The 19,935-nt window shown below is 48.7% G+C and overlaps 1 protein-coding gene across 1 annotated transcript in view; it reads right to left on the bottom strand.

The window, feature by feature from the left end:
• Positions 1–286: 286 nt before the first annotated feature.
• The window catches only part of LOC142692704 (transforming growth factor beta-1-induced transcript 1 protein-like), a gene marked incomplete at its 3' end in the record, with an annotated part of 78,390 nt that continues 58,741 nt past the window's right edge, over positions 287–19,935 (bottom strand). The window contains exons 7-10 of the mRNA XM_075847603.1: positions 9,242–9,592; positions 3,671–3,844; positions 3,196–3,277; positions 287–435 (exon numbers count right to left, since the gene is read on the bottom strand). Of these exons, the coding sequence (XP_075703718.1) occupies positions 287–435; positions 3,196–3,277; positions 3,671–3,844; positions 9,242–9,592 (756 nt within the window). The remainder of the gene's footprint in view (positions 436–3,195; positions 3,278–3,670; positions 3,845–9,241; positions 9,593–19,935) is intronic.

Genomic DNA, 19,935 nt, shown 5'->3' with positions numbered 1-19,935 from the left:
TTTATGGTGGATGTCGGGAATGGTTTATATTCAGTGAGGTTAAGATAAAAAAAAAGAAACTAATAATTTCACCACAAACAGAAGTCAGTGCCTGGATTTTTAGAAATTCCGGTAAAGCAAAATAATAATTATTCGCTTAACTATAATAATCTGTTTTTTCTGCAGTTCATGTTTTGTGCTTTTCTGTATATATTTTTTTTCATGTGATCTTTGATCGAGGGCTTTTTTCCTGCAATAAGTGACGCTTCGTACATTGTAATATTATCAGCACTTATGATATACTCACGTGACACACAAAACATTCAGGATGCCATAATCCATTTAAAGCGGATATGTAACTTTCCTTCACAGGTTCCGAACACCCGGCACAAACTGTCCCGAAGAGACGGTAATAATCAAGTGAGCAATAGGGATCGTCATCCTTTTCATGGAAGCCTGAAGAAGGACACAGGAAAAGCAAACACTACATATAACAAAGACAACTGACGGCTTCCAGCGACGTACAACATTAACTTGATGCAAACACAAGGATTAAAAAAATATCAAAACCAGAAAATAAAAACGGTCATTCATTGTAAAGTCCCAATCACAACATGTTGGAGTCATTAATTAAGCAGAATTATTATGGGTAAATGTATAGAAGAAAGTGGAGTAAGGTGGAGTATATCCCACATACTCAGTGACTCCACACTGCACTTCATCATCTAGTATTTGACATGTTTGCTGTACGCTGCGCTTCATATCACCAGCTGGATTTAGCCCGTCTTCCGCCCTATTCGCACAGAGTTTTTTTGCAGGCGGAAAAAATCTGCCGCAGGATTCCTCCAGGAATTTTGAGGCAGATTTCAAACTGCCTGCGCTTTTTTTCTGCGTTTTTCACAGCATTTTTTGCCCACGGCCATTGAAGCTAATGCAAGTACTGCGGTCAAAAACGATGCTTATTTAGTTTTTTTACCACGAGCGGCCAAAGTCACACAGGAAACAAAACGCCTCTGCCTCCCATTGAGATCAATTGGAGGCGATTTTGGCAGTTAGTTGGCGCGGATTCCGACACAGTATTCACTTTAAAATCAGCAACAAAAAGCTCTGTGCGATCAGGGCCTTAGAATATGTGTGTGTCATATAAACAATTCTTATTAACAAAGTTACACAGGTATTAGAAGATTTGATAGAAGGGAATCTGTGCTGCTGAACAATGTCATTGACTTCTTTTAACTAAAGTAAAGACTGTAGAGACGGTCCGGAGTTTTCGTGGCACGGTGTCGGCTCTGACGTCTTATTTTCCTGTCCCCTAGACGCGTCGCTGCTCGGGGATTGGAGTCAAGTTTAGCGATTTATTATTTTTCTAGTACTTTTAGACTTGATCTCTGGTTTTTCTTGTTCTCTTCTCTTTTTCCTTCTTCTTATTACTGACTTGGCTTTGAGGATTCATTTGTGGATTAAGGATCATTAAGCAGGGGTGTAGCTGGGGGGGGCAGGTGGGGCATGTGCAATTAGAAGCAATGAATGGCCGTTCAGCGCCTTTCTATGAGTGAAGCGGCGCGATACTTTGTGCCGCTTGCGTCGTTGAAAGGCGTTGATTGACAGGGAAACTCATTCTGCCCTGCCAATCAGCGCCTTTCATAGATGCAAGCGGCACGATCACATCATCGCGCTGCTTGCGTCGTTCAACCCCAGGAGACCTACGCAGAAGAGAGCCGGTCTCCATTGCCGCCGGACAGCGCGGGAACAGGATTAAGGTGAGTTTGTATAGTTTTTTTTAAATCCGAATAAAAAAAGTGTGTGGCTTTATCTACAGGGGGGCTATATGTAGAGCACTATATACAGGGGTGGGCTATATGTGGAGCACTATATACAGGGGTGGGCTATATGTGGAGCACTATATACAGGGGTGGGCGATATCTACAGGGAGGCTGCATACAGTGGTGGGCTATCTGTGGAGCACTATATACAGGGGTGGGCTATATCTACAGGGGGCTATATACAAGGGTGGGCTATATGGGGGCACTATCTACAGGGGGCTCTATCTACAGGGGGCACAGTGTGTGTGTGGGACACTGTGTATGGTGCTATTATAATTAGAGTTGCAGTGTATGGCGCGATTATATTTCGGGGCGTAGTGTGTGGTATAATGAGAACTTTATCTCTGTTTATAGCTGTAGAAATGTTTGAAAAGTGAGAAGCTGAAGACATCTGAGCGGCAAACTGCAGAAATGAGCTGTGACCGGGAGAAGTCATCATAGAGGTCTGGACCAGATGGAGAAAAAGAACTAGAATCTGAGACGTCACCGGTGAGTCACTTAATGTAAATGTTTATTCTGCCTCTAATCAGTAATGTAGTCACTGTATGATCTGCAGCAAGATGATGGTGGTATGATTATGATATGATTTATTTTTGTGAAACTGCAACTCCCAGCATATCCTTACCATTGTTCGGGCCACGTTGGGAGCTGGAAACAATTTAGTGCAAACCTATATGGCAGGGGTTGCACTAAATTGAGCTGTATTTGTGCTGGTGTTGTATTTATGTACTGAGCTTGGTTCTGGTGCTGTATATATGTAATGAGCTTTGTTCTGGTGCTGTATATATGTAATGTTATTTGTTCTGGTGCTGTATATATGTACGGAGCTTGGTTCTGGTGCTGTATATATGTACTGAGCTTTGTTCTGGTGCTGTATATATGTAATGAGCTTGGTTCTGGTGCTGTATATATGTACTGAGCTTGGTTCTGGTGCTGGGGATGAAGATGGGCCTGTAGTTATTCAGTTTTTGTCACTCTTAGCCACGTTAGAATTCGAAGTCTGAGGAATAGGTCTGGAGTGGATCACAAGCTGCAGTTCATAGTGGCATTGAAGCTACTGTATTCTGATGTTATCAGGGGGCACTTGTATTATTGTTGGGTCTCCTGATTTTGTCATGTGAGAGTTTCCCCTCAGGTTGTACCTTTCCTGACTACAGTGGAGTCAGCAGCTATATAGGTTTATCCCTACACTCTCCGATCTCCAATTTGGGAAGGGAGGAGGTGAAATTTCACTTGAAATCTTATCACAGATAACTTTAGTCTTATCCTTGGTGGTGCACATTGTGTAAGCCTGATCCTTGAAACATTCATGCCCCGGTGTTAAATGCATGTCGACTGACCAGTAAATTTTTTAACGCAACATTTTAGAAGAGAATTTTCCTTTTGCTTTTACCTTCTTCCCCAATTGGTTTTCTGCAGATTTTGCAACAAAAATGCTCCGGATGCCAAGTCCGGCCAAGAGCAGTCACTAAATTCTGTAAAAAAAAAAAAGGCTGTAAAAATGAAGAAACACTATGAAGAGTGGATTATAGATATCCCGGCTAGGGAAAGAATTTACATTGAAACCTGTCGATTAATAAGAAGACAACTAGAAGTTACAAGTATGACCCAAATAACTGACAAGAAGCATAAAACCCAGGAGAAAAGAAGACAAATAGTAAAGAGACTGACGTCACCAAGTGTAACAAAAGATTGAGTGGAGCATGAGAAGCAAGTCTATAATAGGAGGCAAAAGTCCTGCAAAATCGACACAGGAGAGGGAATGGGACTAACACAAGGACTCCGCCAACCCGAGGAGAGAGGAGCAGAGAGACAGTATCTCAGCAGATGAATAGATAATCTGACTTAGAGCGAGATGGGGCATTTACCTGTAAGATGGGCAGGTCACACGATCCACAGCGTGGGGCATATAATGCAAAATAATCCTTTTCACAATATGGTCGTCCATCTTTCTCAAAGAAATTTGTACTGCCTATAAGTGACTTACAGTGAGCACAAGCAAAGTGTTCCGGGTGCCAGGTGTGTCCTAATGCAGTCACCACCTGAGAATGAAAAACAGAAGAAAGAAGTAATAAACCTGCTACTTATTTTGAAGCCCACATATGATTTCCCATCATACCCTAAAAAACATACAAGACTGGCCCTAGGTTTATGGGGGACAGAGTCACAGTGGGAACTCTGTTTAGCCCAATATCTTAGACCATCCTCTGAACTGACCCTCCTTACAGTGCCACACAGTGACCCCACAACAATATCAGCCACAGTTCCTTCATGATAATGGCAGCCTCACTTAAAGTGCCACCTAAATAGTGTCAGCCACAGTTTATCTACCTGGTAGTTTTTCCTCACCGTTCTGTGCCAGCTGGATTGATAGCATTACCATGCAAGTACTTTTCATGAAACCGACCACAATATCAGGAGCCTTCACAATAACGTCATCACAGTTCACTTCATTTGCTGGACCAGGGAGTCAGCTGCTTCTATAAGTTGTCAGGGTTGTGGCAATTAATTGACTCCACTTTCATCAAGAGATGGGTGCCAACAGCCCATGTTAAACTTTAATGTGCTGTGTATTTTCTGGACAGAATGCCGAGGTGGGTCATCATGATGATGGCAGTCAGCAAAATATGCTATATGATAATGTAGAAGTCCCATGTATAACACTATACAGCATAAATAAAATATATAATTTCACTGTCACCAAACAGATGGGATGTCAGCAGGGCTGGCGTCAGCACCCGGCAACCCCGGGCAAGTGCTGGGGCCCACTACACTTGGAGGGTCCCACTCGGCCGCCAGGTGCTGACGCTTGACAGTGATGTAAGGAGGAGAGAAGGAGTCCCAGGTAGAGCGCTAGCAGCTCTGCTCCGGGTCTCCATCTCTGTGGAAGTCCCTGGCGTCACTGTCCATATATGGACTGTGTTGTCAGTAGCAGAGCAGCGTCCCAGTCAGTGGCGTAGCTATATTATAACTGAATGTTATTAGTTTTCTATTAGGTACATACATATGGGGGCATTATACTGGGTACTGGAGGAGGGGCTCATATGGCAGCTGCTGAGGGGGCATTATACTGTATGGGGGGCATTATAATGTATGGGACAGCTATGGGGGTATTATACTGTGTGGGGCATTATACTGTGTGGGGCATTATACTGTATGTGGCAGCTATGGAGGGCATTATACTGTATGTGGCAACTATGGGGGGGCATTATACTGTATGGAGGGATTATACTGTATGGGGCAGCTAGGGGGGCATTATACTGTCTGGGGCAGCTATGGGGGTATTATACTGTATGGGGGGGATTATACTTTATGGGGCAGCTATGGGGGAATTATACTGTATGAGGGTATACTGTATGGGGCAGCTATGGGGGCATTATACTGTATGGGGGCATTATACTGTATAGGGCAGCTATGGGGGAATTATACTGTATGGGGCAGCTATGGGGGCATTATACTGTATGGGGGCATTATATTGTATGGGGGCATTATACTATATGGGGCAGCTATGGGGTATTATACTGTATGGGGCAGCTATGGGGGAATTATACTGTATGAGGGTATTATATGGGGCAGCTATGGGGGCATTATACTGTATGGGGCAGCTATGGGGGTATTATACTGTATGGGGAAGCTATGGGGGTATTATACTGTATGGAGCATTATAGTGCATGGGGCAGCTATGGGGGCACACTGCATAGAGGAATTATACAGTTTGTGGCAACCATGGGTGGTAATATACTGTGTGTGGGGCAGCTATAGGGGCATTATGCTGTGGGGGCAGCTATGCGGGGCATTATACTGTGGGGGCATTTATGGGGTCTGTCGGGCAAGGCAGCTGGGCCTAGGTGTGCGCAGGGTCTGGTGGTGTTGGGGAGGGTTATGGGGGCCCAAGCTAAATTCTTGCACCAGGGTCCATGAGCTTTTAGCTATGCCACTGGTCCGAGGCAAAGTGCTAGTAGTGCTCTGCCCAGGACCATGGCTCTGGGGTTGCCCCTGACAACACTGTCCATATATGTATGGACAGTGACGTCAGGGGCTTCTGAAGCAGAATCCCTAGCCAGAGCTTCGGCAATGCTCTGGCTGGGGATTCCACTCTTAGAGGGAACGCCAAAGGCGCTACCTACAGGGAGGGGGGTTGTGTGGCACTACCTGGGAGGGGGCTTTGTGCCACTATCTACAGAGGAGGTGGAGAAGAAAAGTTGCAGTATTCGGGACACGGCGCCTGACAGGTAAGTGTTCAAAACTAAGTATTTTTCAGTAGATTTAATTTGTAAATAGATACTACGCGTTTCAGGACCGGACAGGTTCCTTCCTCAGGTATGTCCCGAATACTGCAACATTTCTTCTCCACATCCTGTGTTGGATCACCCTGGGAATAGATTTTCACATACATGGACAGTGACGTCAGGTGTTCCTCCTGGAGCGGAATTCCTGGTCAGAGCGTTGGCAAAGCTCTGGCCGGGGATTCAGCTCCAGGAGAAGCACCCGACTTCATTGTCCATGTATGGCAAAAAATAGAAATAGAGGCAGCACTCCAAGTCAAAAAAGGAATTTTTAAATTCACACATCTGACAAAGGCTGCATTGAGCAGCTGAAACGTTGCATTCTATCACACAGATGGGTGAATAAAAAATCCCTTTTTTGACTTTGAGTGCTGCCTCTATTTCTATTCTTTGCCTGATATCTGGGGAGTCTAAAGTCGGATTCCTGGAGGCCTGCACCCTGCTACCCTGGAGGTTGTTATACTACTGTGCTGCTCTCTCTTTTTGGACGGTCCATATATGGACAGTCACGTCAGGGGCTCCCTCAAGGAGTGGAACTTTGGCAACGCTGTGGCCGGGGATTCGGCTCCAGGTGGAGCCCCTGAAGTCACTGTCTATATATGGACAGTGACGTTTGGGGCTACTCCACGAGCAGAAATCACCGGCCAGTGTGTCGGCAATGCTCTGACCGAGGATTCCACTCCTGAAGGAGCTATGACGGCTGCGTCAGCAACCGGCTGCCGAGTGGGCCCTCCAAGGGTAGTGGGTCCCGACACTTGCCCGGGTGCCGACGTCAGCACAGCTGGTAGTGCCACACAGCCCACCTCCCTGGTAGTGCCACCCAGCCCCCCTCCCTGGTATTTGCCACAAAGCCCCCCCTTTGGTATTGCCACACAGCCCCTTTCCCTGGTATTGCCACACAGAAACCCTCCCTGGCATTGCCACACAGCCCGACTCCCTGTAGGTAGAGCATCTAGGGCTCCCTCTAGGAGTGGATGTAAAGTTCGTGGCTGCGGGTCGTCAGCTCCAATCTCCCCCTGACAGCCGCAGCCACGAGTCGGCAAGCGCTGGCCCCAGCCTCCTCCTCAGAAGACGCCAGCGCTCGCTTCCAATCACCTTAGCTGGATCCAGTAGGGTGTGCGCGCACGCTCGTGCCCGCTCTTAAAGGGGCAGCGTGCACTCCGGACCTTTGATGAACTTTGAAACTGTGAGTACCCTGGACTATAAGAGGGGTCCAGCCCCCTGCTTCTATGCCTGAGTTTGTCTATGTGATGGCCTCCTAGTGTGTTTCCTGTTCCTGTACCTGTTCCAGTTCTTGTTCCTGTTCCTTGAATTCCATACTATCCTGGTCGAGCACTGTGCTGTGCCAAAATCGTATCGTGCTGTATCCCACGTCGGACCTGCTTCACCTCGCCTGACGTCTACCTGCTGCCTAGTCCAAGCCGAGCCTGCCCTGCTGCTGTCCGAGCTACCACAGGTACCTATACGAACTATAGACATTGACCTGCGCCCTGTTGGCCAGCTGCCTTACCGCCATGCGGTACGGCCCAGTGGGTCCACAGACCCTTCGTGACAGTACGCTCAGTCTTGAATCAACCAGCGGGGTCCATGGCCTATGATGACGTCTCAAGAAATGTGGGCGGATATGCTACACCTCCGGTCTCGAAAGGACCAATTCCTCCAGGCGTTGAACATTCTTGCACGTCTATACGGGGAGAGCCGACTGCACTCTATACGGGGGAGAGCCGACTGCACTCTATACGGGGGAGAGCCGACTGCACTCTATACGGGGGAGAGCCGACTGCACTCTATACGGGGGAGAGCCGACTGCACTCTATACGGGGGAGAGCCGACTGCACTCTATACGGGGGAGAGCCGACTGCACTCTATACGGGGGAGAGCCGACTGCACTCTATACGGGGGAGAGCCGACTGCACTCTATACGGGGAGAGCCGACTGCACTCAATACGGGGAGAGATTACTGCACTGTGCATGAGGAATAAGGTCCCATGCACACATCAGTATTCTGATAAGTATTTTGCTTCAGTATTTGGAAGTCAAAACCAGGTCTTGGTTCAAAACACGGAAGCGGTGCAAATCTTTCCATTATAGGTTTTCTTGGTTTATGTACCACTGCTGGTTTTGGCTTCCAAATACTGAAGAAAAATACTGACCAAAATACTGCTGTGTGCATGAGGCCTAAAAAGCTGATGCTTAGGAGACGTGCACACTGTATATTAGAGGCATTTGTCTGCACTGGGTATGGGGGCCATGTGGCTCACCTATGACTGCACTGTATATTGAGGTCTATAAAAAGAATTTATACGGAGGTCCCTCTGTCTACGTATAGACGCTCGGTAGTGCGCCATTTGGTGAACGCGGCTAGGGCATGTGTTCATGCACTGTGGAGACAATCCTGTCCCCCGTCAGTGGGCATGTGGTTCGGCAAGATTCAGGAGATCATGAGAATGGAGGACTTCACGGCATTAATGAAAGGGTCCCATGCCTCCTCCCTCAGAACGTGGCGTGAATGGATCCGATTTCAATCAACTGCGGAATATAAGACCATCATGGCCTCTTGACTTCACACCTAGATCCAGTGTGTCAGGTCAGCTCTCCCCCTTTCCTCTCCTTCCTACTGTCTCTGCTTTTCTTTCTTTCTCTTACTGTTCTCATGTTCGCTTCTGGAGTATTATGCACGGCTGCGGGTTCAGGGTGCATATCGGAGATTCTTTCATACTTGATTAGAGCGATGTATTAATTTCATGTGATCCCATGCACTTATGTAATGCTGATAGTCGACCTGTGGCCGGTTGACTGTTTTGCACTGGCATTTTCCAATTGCGTTGTGTATACTTTGTATACTTTGTGTTACAAAATGAAAATAAAAGAATTTATAAAAATAAAATAAAAAAAAAAGAATTTATACGGGGACATAATGGCTAATAAATATTAGGCGCCTGCAATCTTCAGTGGAAATTAGGGGACGTGTTGATGCACTGCGGTACATTTGTCAGAACAGTTTCCCTTGTCTAATAAACACAGGAGCTGGTCTATGGAGACATAAATGTTTTTTGAGACTGATCATGTATTCGGTGATACGGATCATCATCATCGGCTTCTATCTACTGAACTCAAGATTTTGATTTAGGTTGTAAACTCCTGTAACGTTACCTGTCCGGCTATCGGTCGCTGGCAGCTTTCACACAGGCCTTTGGTTTGGGTTTCTATTCCTTGTTGTTTCAGACCAGACTGAAGTTTCACTAACATAGAGTCCAGGTCACTTTTACCATCTGGTTCCGTACATTTGGGGTGGGACATTTCTTCGGGAAATCTCTTCTGTACAGTAAAACTTTCCAGTGTTACTCCAGAATTGGACACTAGAGAATTTCTGGCCTCTGGATCTCCAGGCTTCGCTGAGGTCTCCTCGATTTTGGGAGCTGAATAGACGGTTTCTCTGGTGCTAGACCCCACAGCTGAGCTCCCAGGCGAGGAGGCGTCAGACTGCTGCTGTGCCAGAGACATCTACAGGAAGAATAAAACAAATAATACGTGGTCAAATATTTTACGTTTTCTGTGTGGAATTGCAAGTTATAATGTCCTCTATTTATTTCTCTTTCATCCTGTATCTAAGTGGTAAGTGCAGTAATAAGATGTCCACGATACAGTCCCCAGGCCAAGAAACCTAGTAAGTGATATAGAGACCCAATAACAATATGCACTCACTTATACAAATAGAAGGGGCTTTATGCAGTTAAATGAGAAAATCAAGTGATGTTAAATGTAAGAATGTCCCATTCCTCTTCAACATTGCACTTATTGTGTACTAGGCGAGATTTCCTTTTTCACTGCAGACAATACCTGGAGTAACAACCTGAAACACAATGCAATTTCTCGCGCTTCGTCCCTACTTATCACGTATACAGTGTTTACGATAACCACACATATACATTTTCCATACTCTGCCATAATCCGATATGCCATAAATAGGATCTAAGATGAGACGACCACTTTAGTGTTTGCAGCAATTATGTGAATTTCCTTCTGCACATCGACTGCTCCAGCCACTCACCTGAACCTGTTACTGCAGAGACCTTGGCTAGCAGATTGGGAGCCTTTTCCTGCTACTCAGTTGACTGCAATAGGGTCAGATCGCCTTGTCCAGCCCGTTCAAACTACACTGCTAGGGCCAATGCACACGATGCGTATTACGCGGGTACAGCTGAACATGAATAAGAGAAGTGTATGATGCTGACCAATCACTTCTCTTCATTCATGCTCAGCTGTGCTCACAGCGTGATCTCGCGATTCAGCCGCCAGGCTGGAGGCGATGTCTTTTCATTCTCCCGACACTCTGGTAAAGTTACCGTGGGAGTAAGTGACAGCACAGCATGATCTCGCGAGATCACTATGTGAGGTGAGTACAAATGGACATGAATGGAGAGAAGTGTATGACGCTGATTGGTTGATTGGCTGATTGGTCAGCATCATACACTCCTCTTTACAATGCCCACTTGATCATTAAGAACAAATTTTCATAACAGTTGAAATGCTCATAACTTTGTCAAAAATAAACGTTTTTCTTAAAAAAAAACAAAAAAAAAAAACACACATTATCTACATTAAAGCGCCTATTAGTTTAGGTAGAATATAAAGGGGTCGAACACTGCACTCTCCCGGACATAAAAGAACGGAGTGCACGCTTTTTATTAAGTCTGTTCCATTGTCTATTTGTTTTGCCTTGTATGTATTGCATGTGTATCAGCTGTAATAATTGACTTTGGCCACTAGATGGCTCCATACTGGCAAGAAGCGATAGAAAGCAGGAAGTGCTGTGCAGTGTGACTGGAGACGGACTCGGAGGGGCCGCTGAGTGTGTGAGGGAGGAGCCCAAACACTGACACCATGGAGTAAGTGGGGGAGCTGCAATATACAGACGTGGTGAGGGCTGGAGTGAGGGAGGAGCCCAAACACAGACACCATGGAGTAAGCGGGGGGAGCTGCAATATACAGACGTGGCGAGGGCTGGAGTGAGGGAGGAGCCCAAACACTGACACCATGGAGTAAGCGGGGGGAGCTGCAATATACAGACGTGGCGAGGGCTGGAGTGAGGGAGGAGGCCAAACACTGACACCATGGAGGAAGCGGGGGAGCTGCAATATACAGACGTGGTGAGGGCTGGAGTGAGGGAGGAGCCCAAACACTGACACCATGGAGTAAGCGGGGGAGCTGCAATATACAGACGTGGTGAGGGCTGGAGTGAGGGAGGAGGCCAAACACTGACACCATGGAGGAAGCGGGGGAGCTGCAATATACAGACGTGGTGAGGGCTGGAGTGAGGGAGGAGCCCAAACACTGACACCATGGAGTAAGCGGGGGAGCTGCAATATACAGACGTGGCGAGGGCTGGAGTGAGGGAGGAGGCCAAACACTGACACCATGGAGGAAGCGGGGGAGCTGCAATATACAGACGTGGTGAGGGCTGGAGTGAGGGAGGAGCCCAAACACTGACACCATGGAGTAAGCGGGGGAGCTGCAATATACAGACGTGGCGAGGGCTGGAGTGAGGGAGGAGGCCAAACACTGACACCATGGAGGAAGCGGGGGAGCTGCAATATACAGACGTGGTGAGGGCTGGAGTGAGGGAGGAGCCCAAACACTGACACCATGGAGTAAGCGGGGGAGCTGCAATATACAGACGTGGCGAGGGCTGGAGTGAGGGAGGAGGCCAAACACTGACACCATGGAGGAAGCGGGGGAGCTGCAATATACAGACGTGGCGAGGGCTGGAGTGAGGGAGGAGCCCAAACACTGACACCATGGAGGAAGCGGGGGAGCTGCAATATACAGACGTGGCGAGGGCTGGAGTGAGGGAGGAGCCCAAACACTGACACCATGGAGTAAGCGGGGGAGCTGCAATATACAGACGTGGCGAGGGCTGGAGTGAGGGAGGAGGCCAAACACTGACACCATGGAGTTAGCGGGGGAGCTGCAATATACAGACGTGGCGAGGGCTGGAGTGAGGGAGGAGCCCAAACACTGACACCATGGAGTAAGCGGGGGAGCTGCACTCCTCTACCAGCCTGTATGCAGCAATCCTCTACCAGCCTGTATGCAGCTATCCTCTACCAGCCTGTATGCAGCTATCCTCTACCAGCCTGTATGCAGCTATCCTCTACCAGCCTGTATGCAGCTATCCTCTACCAGCCTGTACGCAGCTATCCTCTACCAGCCTGTACGCAACTATCCTCTACCAGCCTGTACGCAGCTATCCTCTACCAGCCTGTACGCAGCTATCCTCTACCAGCCTGTACGCAGCTATCCTCTACCAGCCTGTACGCAGCTATCCTCTACCAGCCTGTATCCAGCTATTCGCTACCAGCATGTATTCAGCTATCCTCTACCAACCTGTATCCAGCTATCCGCTACCAGCCTGTATCCAGCTATCCTCTACCAGCCTGTATCCAGCTATGCTCTACCAGCCTGTATCCAGCTATCCTCTACCAGCCTGTATCCAGCTATCCTCTACCAGCCTGTATCCAGGTATCCTCTACCAGCCTGTATCCAGGTATCCTCTACCAGCCTGTATCCAGCTATCCTCTACCAGCCTGTATCCAGCTATCCTCTACCAGCCTGTATCCAGCTATCCTCTACCAGCCTGTATGCAGCTATCCTCTACCAGCCTGTATGCAGCTATCCTCTACCAGCCTGTATCCAGCTATCCTCTACCAGCCTGTATCCAGCTATCCTCTACCAACCTGTATCCAGCTATCCTCTACCAACCTGTATCCAGCTATCCACTACCAACCTGTATCCAGCTATCCACTACCAGCCTGTATCCAGCTATCCTCTACCAGCCTGTATCCAGCTATGCTCTACCAGCCTGTATGCAGCTATCCTCTACCAGCCTGTATCCAGCTATCCTCTACCAGCCTGTATGCAGCTATCCTCTACCAGCCTGTATGCAGCTATCCTCTACCAGCCTGTATGCAGCTATCCTCTACCAGCCTGTACGCAGCTATCCTCTACCAGCCTGTACGCAACTATCCTCTACCAGCCTGTACGCAGCTATCCTCTACCAGCCTGTACGCAGCTATCCTCTACCAGCCTGTACGCAGCTATCCTCTACCAGCCTGTACGCAGCTATCCTCTACCAGCCTGTATCCAGCTATTCGCTACCAGCATGTATTCAGCTATCCTCTACCAACCTGTATCCAGCTATCCGCTACCAGCCTGTATCCAGCTATCCTCTACCAGCCTGTATCCAGCTATGCTCTACCAGCCTGTATCCAGCTATCCTCTACCAGCCTGTATCCAGCTATCCTCTACCAGCCTGTATCCAGGTATCCTCTACCAGCCTGTATCCAGCTATCCTCTACCAGCCTGTATCCAGCTATCCTCTACCAGCCTGTATCCAGCTATCCTCTACCAGCCTGTATCCAGCTATCCTCTACCAGCCTGTATCCAGCTATCCTCTACCAGCCTGTATCCAGCTATCCTCTACCAGCCTGTATGCAGCTATCCTCTACCAGCCTGTATCCAGCTATCCTCTACCAGCCTGTATCCAGCTATCCTCTACCAACCTGTATCCAGCTATCCACTACCAACCTGTATCCAGCTATCCACTACCAGCCTGTATCCAGCTATCCTCTACCAGCCTGTATCCAGCTATGCTCTACCAGCCTGTATGCAGCTATCCTCTACCAGCCTGTATCCAGCTATCCTCTACCAGCCTGTATGCAGCTATCCTCTACCAGCCTGTATGCAGCTATCCTCTACCAGCCTGTATGCAGCTATCCTCTACCAGCCTGTATGCAGCTATCCTCTACCAGCCTGTATGCAGCTAACCTCTACCAGCCTGTATGCAGCTATCCTCTACCAGCCTGTATGCAGCTATCCTCTACGAGCCTGTATGCAGCTATCCTCTACCAGCCTGTATGCAGCTATCCTCTACCAGCCTGTATGCAGCTATCCTCTACCAACCTTTATCCAGCTATCCGCTACCAGCCTGTATCCAGCTATCCTCTACCAACCTGTATCCAGCTATCCACTACCAGCCTGTATCCAACTATCCTCTGCCAACCTGTATCCAGCTATCCTCTGCCAGCCTGTATCCAGCAATCCTCTACCAGCCTGTATGCAGCAATCCTCTACCAGCCTGTATGCAGCAATCCTCTACCAGCCTGTATGCAGCAATCCTCTACCAGCCTGTATGCAGCTATCCTCTACCAGCCTGTATGCAGCTATCCTCTACCAGCCTGTATGCAGCTATCCTCTACCAGCCTGTATGCAGCTATCCTCTACCAGCCTGTATGCAGCTATCCTCTACCAGCCTGTATCCAGCTATCCTCTACCAGCCTTATCCAGCTATCCTCTACCAACCTGTATCCAGCTATCCTCTGCCAGCCTGCATCCAGCAATCCTCTACCAGCCTGCATGCAGCAATCCTCTACCAGCCTGTATGCAGCTATCCTCTACCAGCCTGTATGCAGCTATCCTCTACCAGCCTGTATGCAGCTATCCTCTACCAGCCTGTATGCAGCTATCCTCTACCAGCCTGTATGCAGCTATCCTCTACCAGCCTGTATGCAGCTATCCTCTACCAGCCTGTATGCAGCTATCCTCTACCAGCCTGTATGCAGCTATCCTCTACCAGCCTGTATGCAGCTATCCTCTACCAGCCTGTATGCAGCTATCCTCTACCAGTCTGTATGCAGCTATCCTCTACCAGCCTGTATGCAGCTATCCTCTACCAGCCTGTATGCAGCTATCCTCTACCAGCCTGTATGCAGCTATCCTCTACCAGCCTGTATCCAGCTATTCTCTACCAGCCTGTATCCAGCTATTCGCTACCACCAGCCTGTATTCAGCTATCCTCTACCAGCCTGTACGCAGCTATCCTCTACCAGCCTGTACGCAGCTATCCTCTACCAGCCTGTACGCAGCTATCCTCTACCAGCCTGTATCCAGCTATTCGCTACCAGCATGTATTCAGCTATCCTCTACCAACCTGTATCCAGCTATCCGCTACCAGCCTGTATCCAGCTATCCTCTACCAGCCTGTATCCAGCTATGCTCTACCAGCCTGTATCCAGCTATCCTCTACCAGCCTGTATCCAGCTATCCTCTACCAGCCTGTATCCAGGTATCCTCTACCAGCCTGTATCCAGGTATCCTCTACCAGCCTGTATCCAGCTATCCTCTACCAGCCTGTATCCAGCTATCCTCTACCAGCCTGTATCCAGCTATCCTCTACCAGCCTGTATGCAGCTATCCTCTACCAGCCTGTATGCAGCTATCCTCTACCAGCCTGTATCCAGCTATCCTCTACCAGCCTGTATCCAGCTATCCTCTACCAACCTGTATCCAGCTATCCTCTACCAACCTGTATCCAGCTATCCACTACCAACCTGTATCCAGCTATCCACTACCAGCCTGTATCCAGCTATCCTCTACCAGCCTGTATCCAGCTATGCTCTACCAGCCTGTATGCAGCTATCCTCTACCAGCCTGTATCCAGCTATCCTCTACCAGCCTGTATGCAGCTATCCTCTACCAGCCTGTATGCAGCTATCCTCTACCAGCCTGTATGCAGCTATCCTCTACCAGCCTGTACGCAGCTATCCTCTACCAGCCTGTACGCAACTATCCTCTACCAGCCTGTACGCAGCTATCCTCTACCAGCCTGTACGCAGCTATCCTCTACCAGCCTGTACGCAGCTATCCTCTACCAGCCTGTACGCAGCTATCCTCTACCAGCCTGTATCCAGCTATTCGCTACCAGCATGTATTCAGCTATCCTCTACCAACCTGTATCCAGCTATCCGCTACCAGCCTGTATCCAGCTATCCTCTACCAGCCTGTATCCAGCTATGCTCTACCAGCCTGTATCCAGCTATCCTCTACCAGCCTGTATCCAGCTATCCTCTACCAGCCTGTATCCAGGTATCCTCTACCAGCCTGTATCCAGCTATCCTCTACCAGCCTGTATCCAGCTATCCTCTACCAGCCTGTATCCAGCTATCCTCTACCAGCCTGTATCCAGCTATCCTCTACCAGCCTGTATCCAGCTATCCTCTACCAGCCTGTATCCAGCTATCCTCTACCAGCCTGTATGCAGCTATCCTCTACCAGCCTGTATCCAGCTATCCTCTACCAGCCTGTATCCAGCTATCCTCTACCAACCTGTATCCAGCTATCCACTACCAACCTGTATCCAGCTATCCACTACCAGCCTGTATCCAGCTATCCTCTACCAGCCTGTATCCAGCTATGCTCTACCAGCCTGTATGCAGCTATCCTCTACCAGCCTGTATCCAGCTATCCTCTACCAGCCTGTATGCAGCTATCCTCTACCAGCCTGTATGCAGCTATCCTCTACCAGCCTGTATGCAGCTATCCTCTACCAGCCTGTATGCAGCTATCCTCTACCAGCCTGTATGCAGCTAACCTCTACCAGCCTGTATGCAGCTATCCTCTACCAGCCTGTATGCAGCTATCCTCTACGAGCCTGTATGCAGCTATCCTCTACCAGCCTGTATGCAGCTATCCTCTACCAGCCTGTATGCAGCTATCCTCTACCAACCTTTATCCAGCTATCCGCTACCAGCCTGTATCCAGCTATCCTCTACCAACCTGTATCCAGCTATCCACTACCAGCCTGTATCCAACTATCCTCTGCCAACCTGTATCCAGCTATCCTCTGCCAGCCTGTATCCAGCAATCCTCTACCAGCCTGTATGCAGCAATCCTCTACCAGCCTGTATGCAGCAATCCTCTACCAGCCTGTATGCAGCAATCCTCTACCAGCCTGTATGCAGCTATCCTCTACCAGCCTGTATGCAGCTATCCTCTACCAGCCTGTATGCAGCTATCCTCTACCAGCCTGTATGCAGCTATCCTCTACCAGCCTGTATGCAGCTATCCTCTACCAGCCTGTATCCAGCTATCCTCTACCAGCCTTATCCAGCTATCCTCTACCAACCTGTATCCAGCTATCCTCTGCCAGCCTGCATCCAGCAATCCTCTACCAGCCTGCATGCAGCAATCCTCTACCAGCCTGTATGCAGCTATCCTCTACCAGCCTGTATGCAGATATCCTCTACCAGCCTGTATGCAGCTATCCTCTACCAGCCTGTATGCAGCTATCCTCTACCAGCCTGTATGCAGCTATCCTCTACCAGCCTGTATGCAGCTATCCTCTACCAGCCTGTATGCAGCTATCCTCTACCAGCCTGTATGCAGCTATCCTCTACCAGCCTGTATGCAGCTATCCTCTACCAGCCTGTATGCAGCTATCCTCTACCAGCCTGTATGCAGCTATCCTCTACCAGTCTGTATGCAGCTATCCTCTACCAGCCTGTATGCAGCTATCCTCTACCAGCCTGTATGCAGCTATCCTCTACCAGCCTGTATGCAGCTATCCTCTACCAGCCTGTATCCAGCTATTCTCTACCAGCCTGTATCCAGCTATTCGCTACCACCAGCCTGTATTCAGCTATCCTCTACCAACCTGTATCCAGCTATCCACTACCAGCCTGTATCCAGCTATCCTCTACCAGCCTGTATCCAGCTATGCTCTACCAGCCTGTATCCAGCTATCCTCTACCAGCCTGTATCCAGGTATCCTATACCAGCCTGTATCCAGCTATCCTCTACCAGCCTGTATCCAGCTATCCTCTACCAGCCTGTATCCAGCTATCCTCTACCAGCCTGTATCCATCTATCCTCTACCAGCCTGTATGCAACTATCCTCTACCAGCCTGTATCCAGCTATCCTCTACCAGCCTGTATCCAGCTATCCTCTACCAGCCTGTATCCAGCTATCCTCTACCAGCCTGTATTCAGCTATCCTCTACCAGCCTGTATGAAGCTATCCTCTACCAGCCTGTATGCAGCTATCCTCTACCAGCCTGTATGCAGCTATCCTCTACCAGCCTGTATGCAGCTATCCTCTACCAGCCTGTATCCAGATACCCTCTACCAGCCTGTATCCAGCTACCCTCTGCCAGCCTGTATCCAGCTATCCTCTACCAGCCTGTATCCAGCTATCCTTTACCAGCCTGTATGCAGCTATCCTCTACCAGCCTGTATCCAGCTATCATCTACCAGCCTGTATCCAGCTATTCACTACCAGCCTGTATTCAGCTATCCTCTACCAACCTGTATCCAGCTATCCGCCATCAGTCTGCATCCCGCTGCCTACTGCCAGTTTGTATCCAACTACCTGAGATGAGCCTGAGGCTTCCTGCCTATTATGAACGGTGTCTTCTGATGTCCATCTGCCCATGCCTCTACCCTCAGTGTGCTACACTATTCTGTCCTGGTCTGCTGAGCCAGAAGCTACTCAAACCGGGACCACCTGAAGTGGCAGTGTCCTGGTAGTCTCCCCGCAGCGAAGTCCAGAACCCTGTACAGTGATTAAAGGGTAAAGACTGTGAAGGCTACTAAGATAATGCTGCTAGAGGTGGCCCCAAGCCAAAACAAATGGAGTAGCCCAGTGGGTCATAGAGATGTCTCATCATCTATTTATACCCAGGACTAGAACAAGGGGACGACCGCTACATCTAGAGGAAAGAGCAGTCACACTATGGAGCCTCTACTGTAAGAACAGTCACAATATGGAGCCTCTACTGTAAGAACAGTCACACTATGGAGCCTCTACTGTAAGATCAGTCACAATATGGAACCTCTACTGTAAGATCAGTCACACTATGGAGCCTCTACTGTAAGAACAGTCACACTATGGAGCCTCTACTGTAAGAACAGTCACACTATGGAACCTCTACTGTAAGATCAGTCACACTATGGAACCTCTACTGTAAGAACAGTCACACTATGGAGCCTCTACTGTAATGACAGTCACACTATGGAACCTCTACTGTAAGAGCAGTCACACTATGGAGCCTCTACTGTAAGAAAAGTCACACTATGGAACCTCTACTGTAAGAGCAGTCACACTATGGAGCCTCTACTGTAAGAGCGGTCACACTATGGAGCCTCTACTGTAAGAGCAGTCACACTATGGAACCTCTACTGTAAGAGCAGTCACACTATGGAGCCTCTACTGTAAGAGCAGTCACACTATGGAACCTCTACTGTAAGAAAAGTCACACTATGGAACCTCTACTGTAAGATCAGTCACACTATGGAACCTCCTACTGTAAGAGCAGTCACACTATGGAGCCTCTACTGTAAGAGCGGTCACACTATGGAGCCTCTACTGTAAGAGCAGTCACACTATGGAGCCTCCTACTGTAAGAGCAGTCACACTATGGAACCTCTACTGTAAGAGCAGTCACACTATGGAGCCTCTACTGTAAGAGCGGTCACACTATGGCGCCTCTACTGTAAGATCAGTCACACTATGGAGCCTCTACTGTGAGAACAATCACACTATGTAACCTCTACTGTAAGAGCAGTCACACTATGGAGCCTCTACTGTAAGAGCAGTCACACTATGGAACCTCTACTGTAAGAGCAGTCACACTATGGAACCTCTACTGTAAGAGCAGTCACACTATGGAACCTCTACTGTAAGAAAAGTCACACTATGGAACCTCTACTGTAAGAGCAGTCACACTATGGAGCCTCTACTGTAAGAGCAGTCACACTATGGAACCTCTACTGTAAGAGCAGTCACACTATGGAACCTCTACTGTAAGAGCAGTCACACTATGGAGCCTCTACTGTAAGAACAGTCACACTATGGAACCCTCTACTGTAAGAGCAGTCACACTATGGAACCTCTACTGTAAGAGCAGTCACACTATGGAACCCCCTACTGTAAGAGCAGTCACACTATGGAACCTCTACTGTAAGAGCAGTCACACTATGGAGCCTCTACTGTAAGATCAGTCACACTATGG

This window comes from Rhinoderma darwinii (assembly GCF_050947455.1).
Source record: "Rhinoderma darwinii isolate aRhiDar2 chromosome 5 unlocalized genomic scaffold, aRhiDar2.hap1 SUPER_5_unloc_4, whole genome shotgun sequence".
NCBI lineage: Eukaryota > Metazoa > Chordata > Amphibia > Anura > Rhinodermatidae > Rhinoderma > Rhinoderma darwinii.
This window is presented reverse-complemented; position numbering and strand designations above follow the sequence as displayed.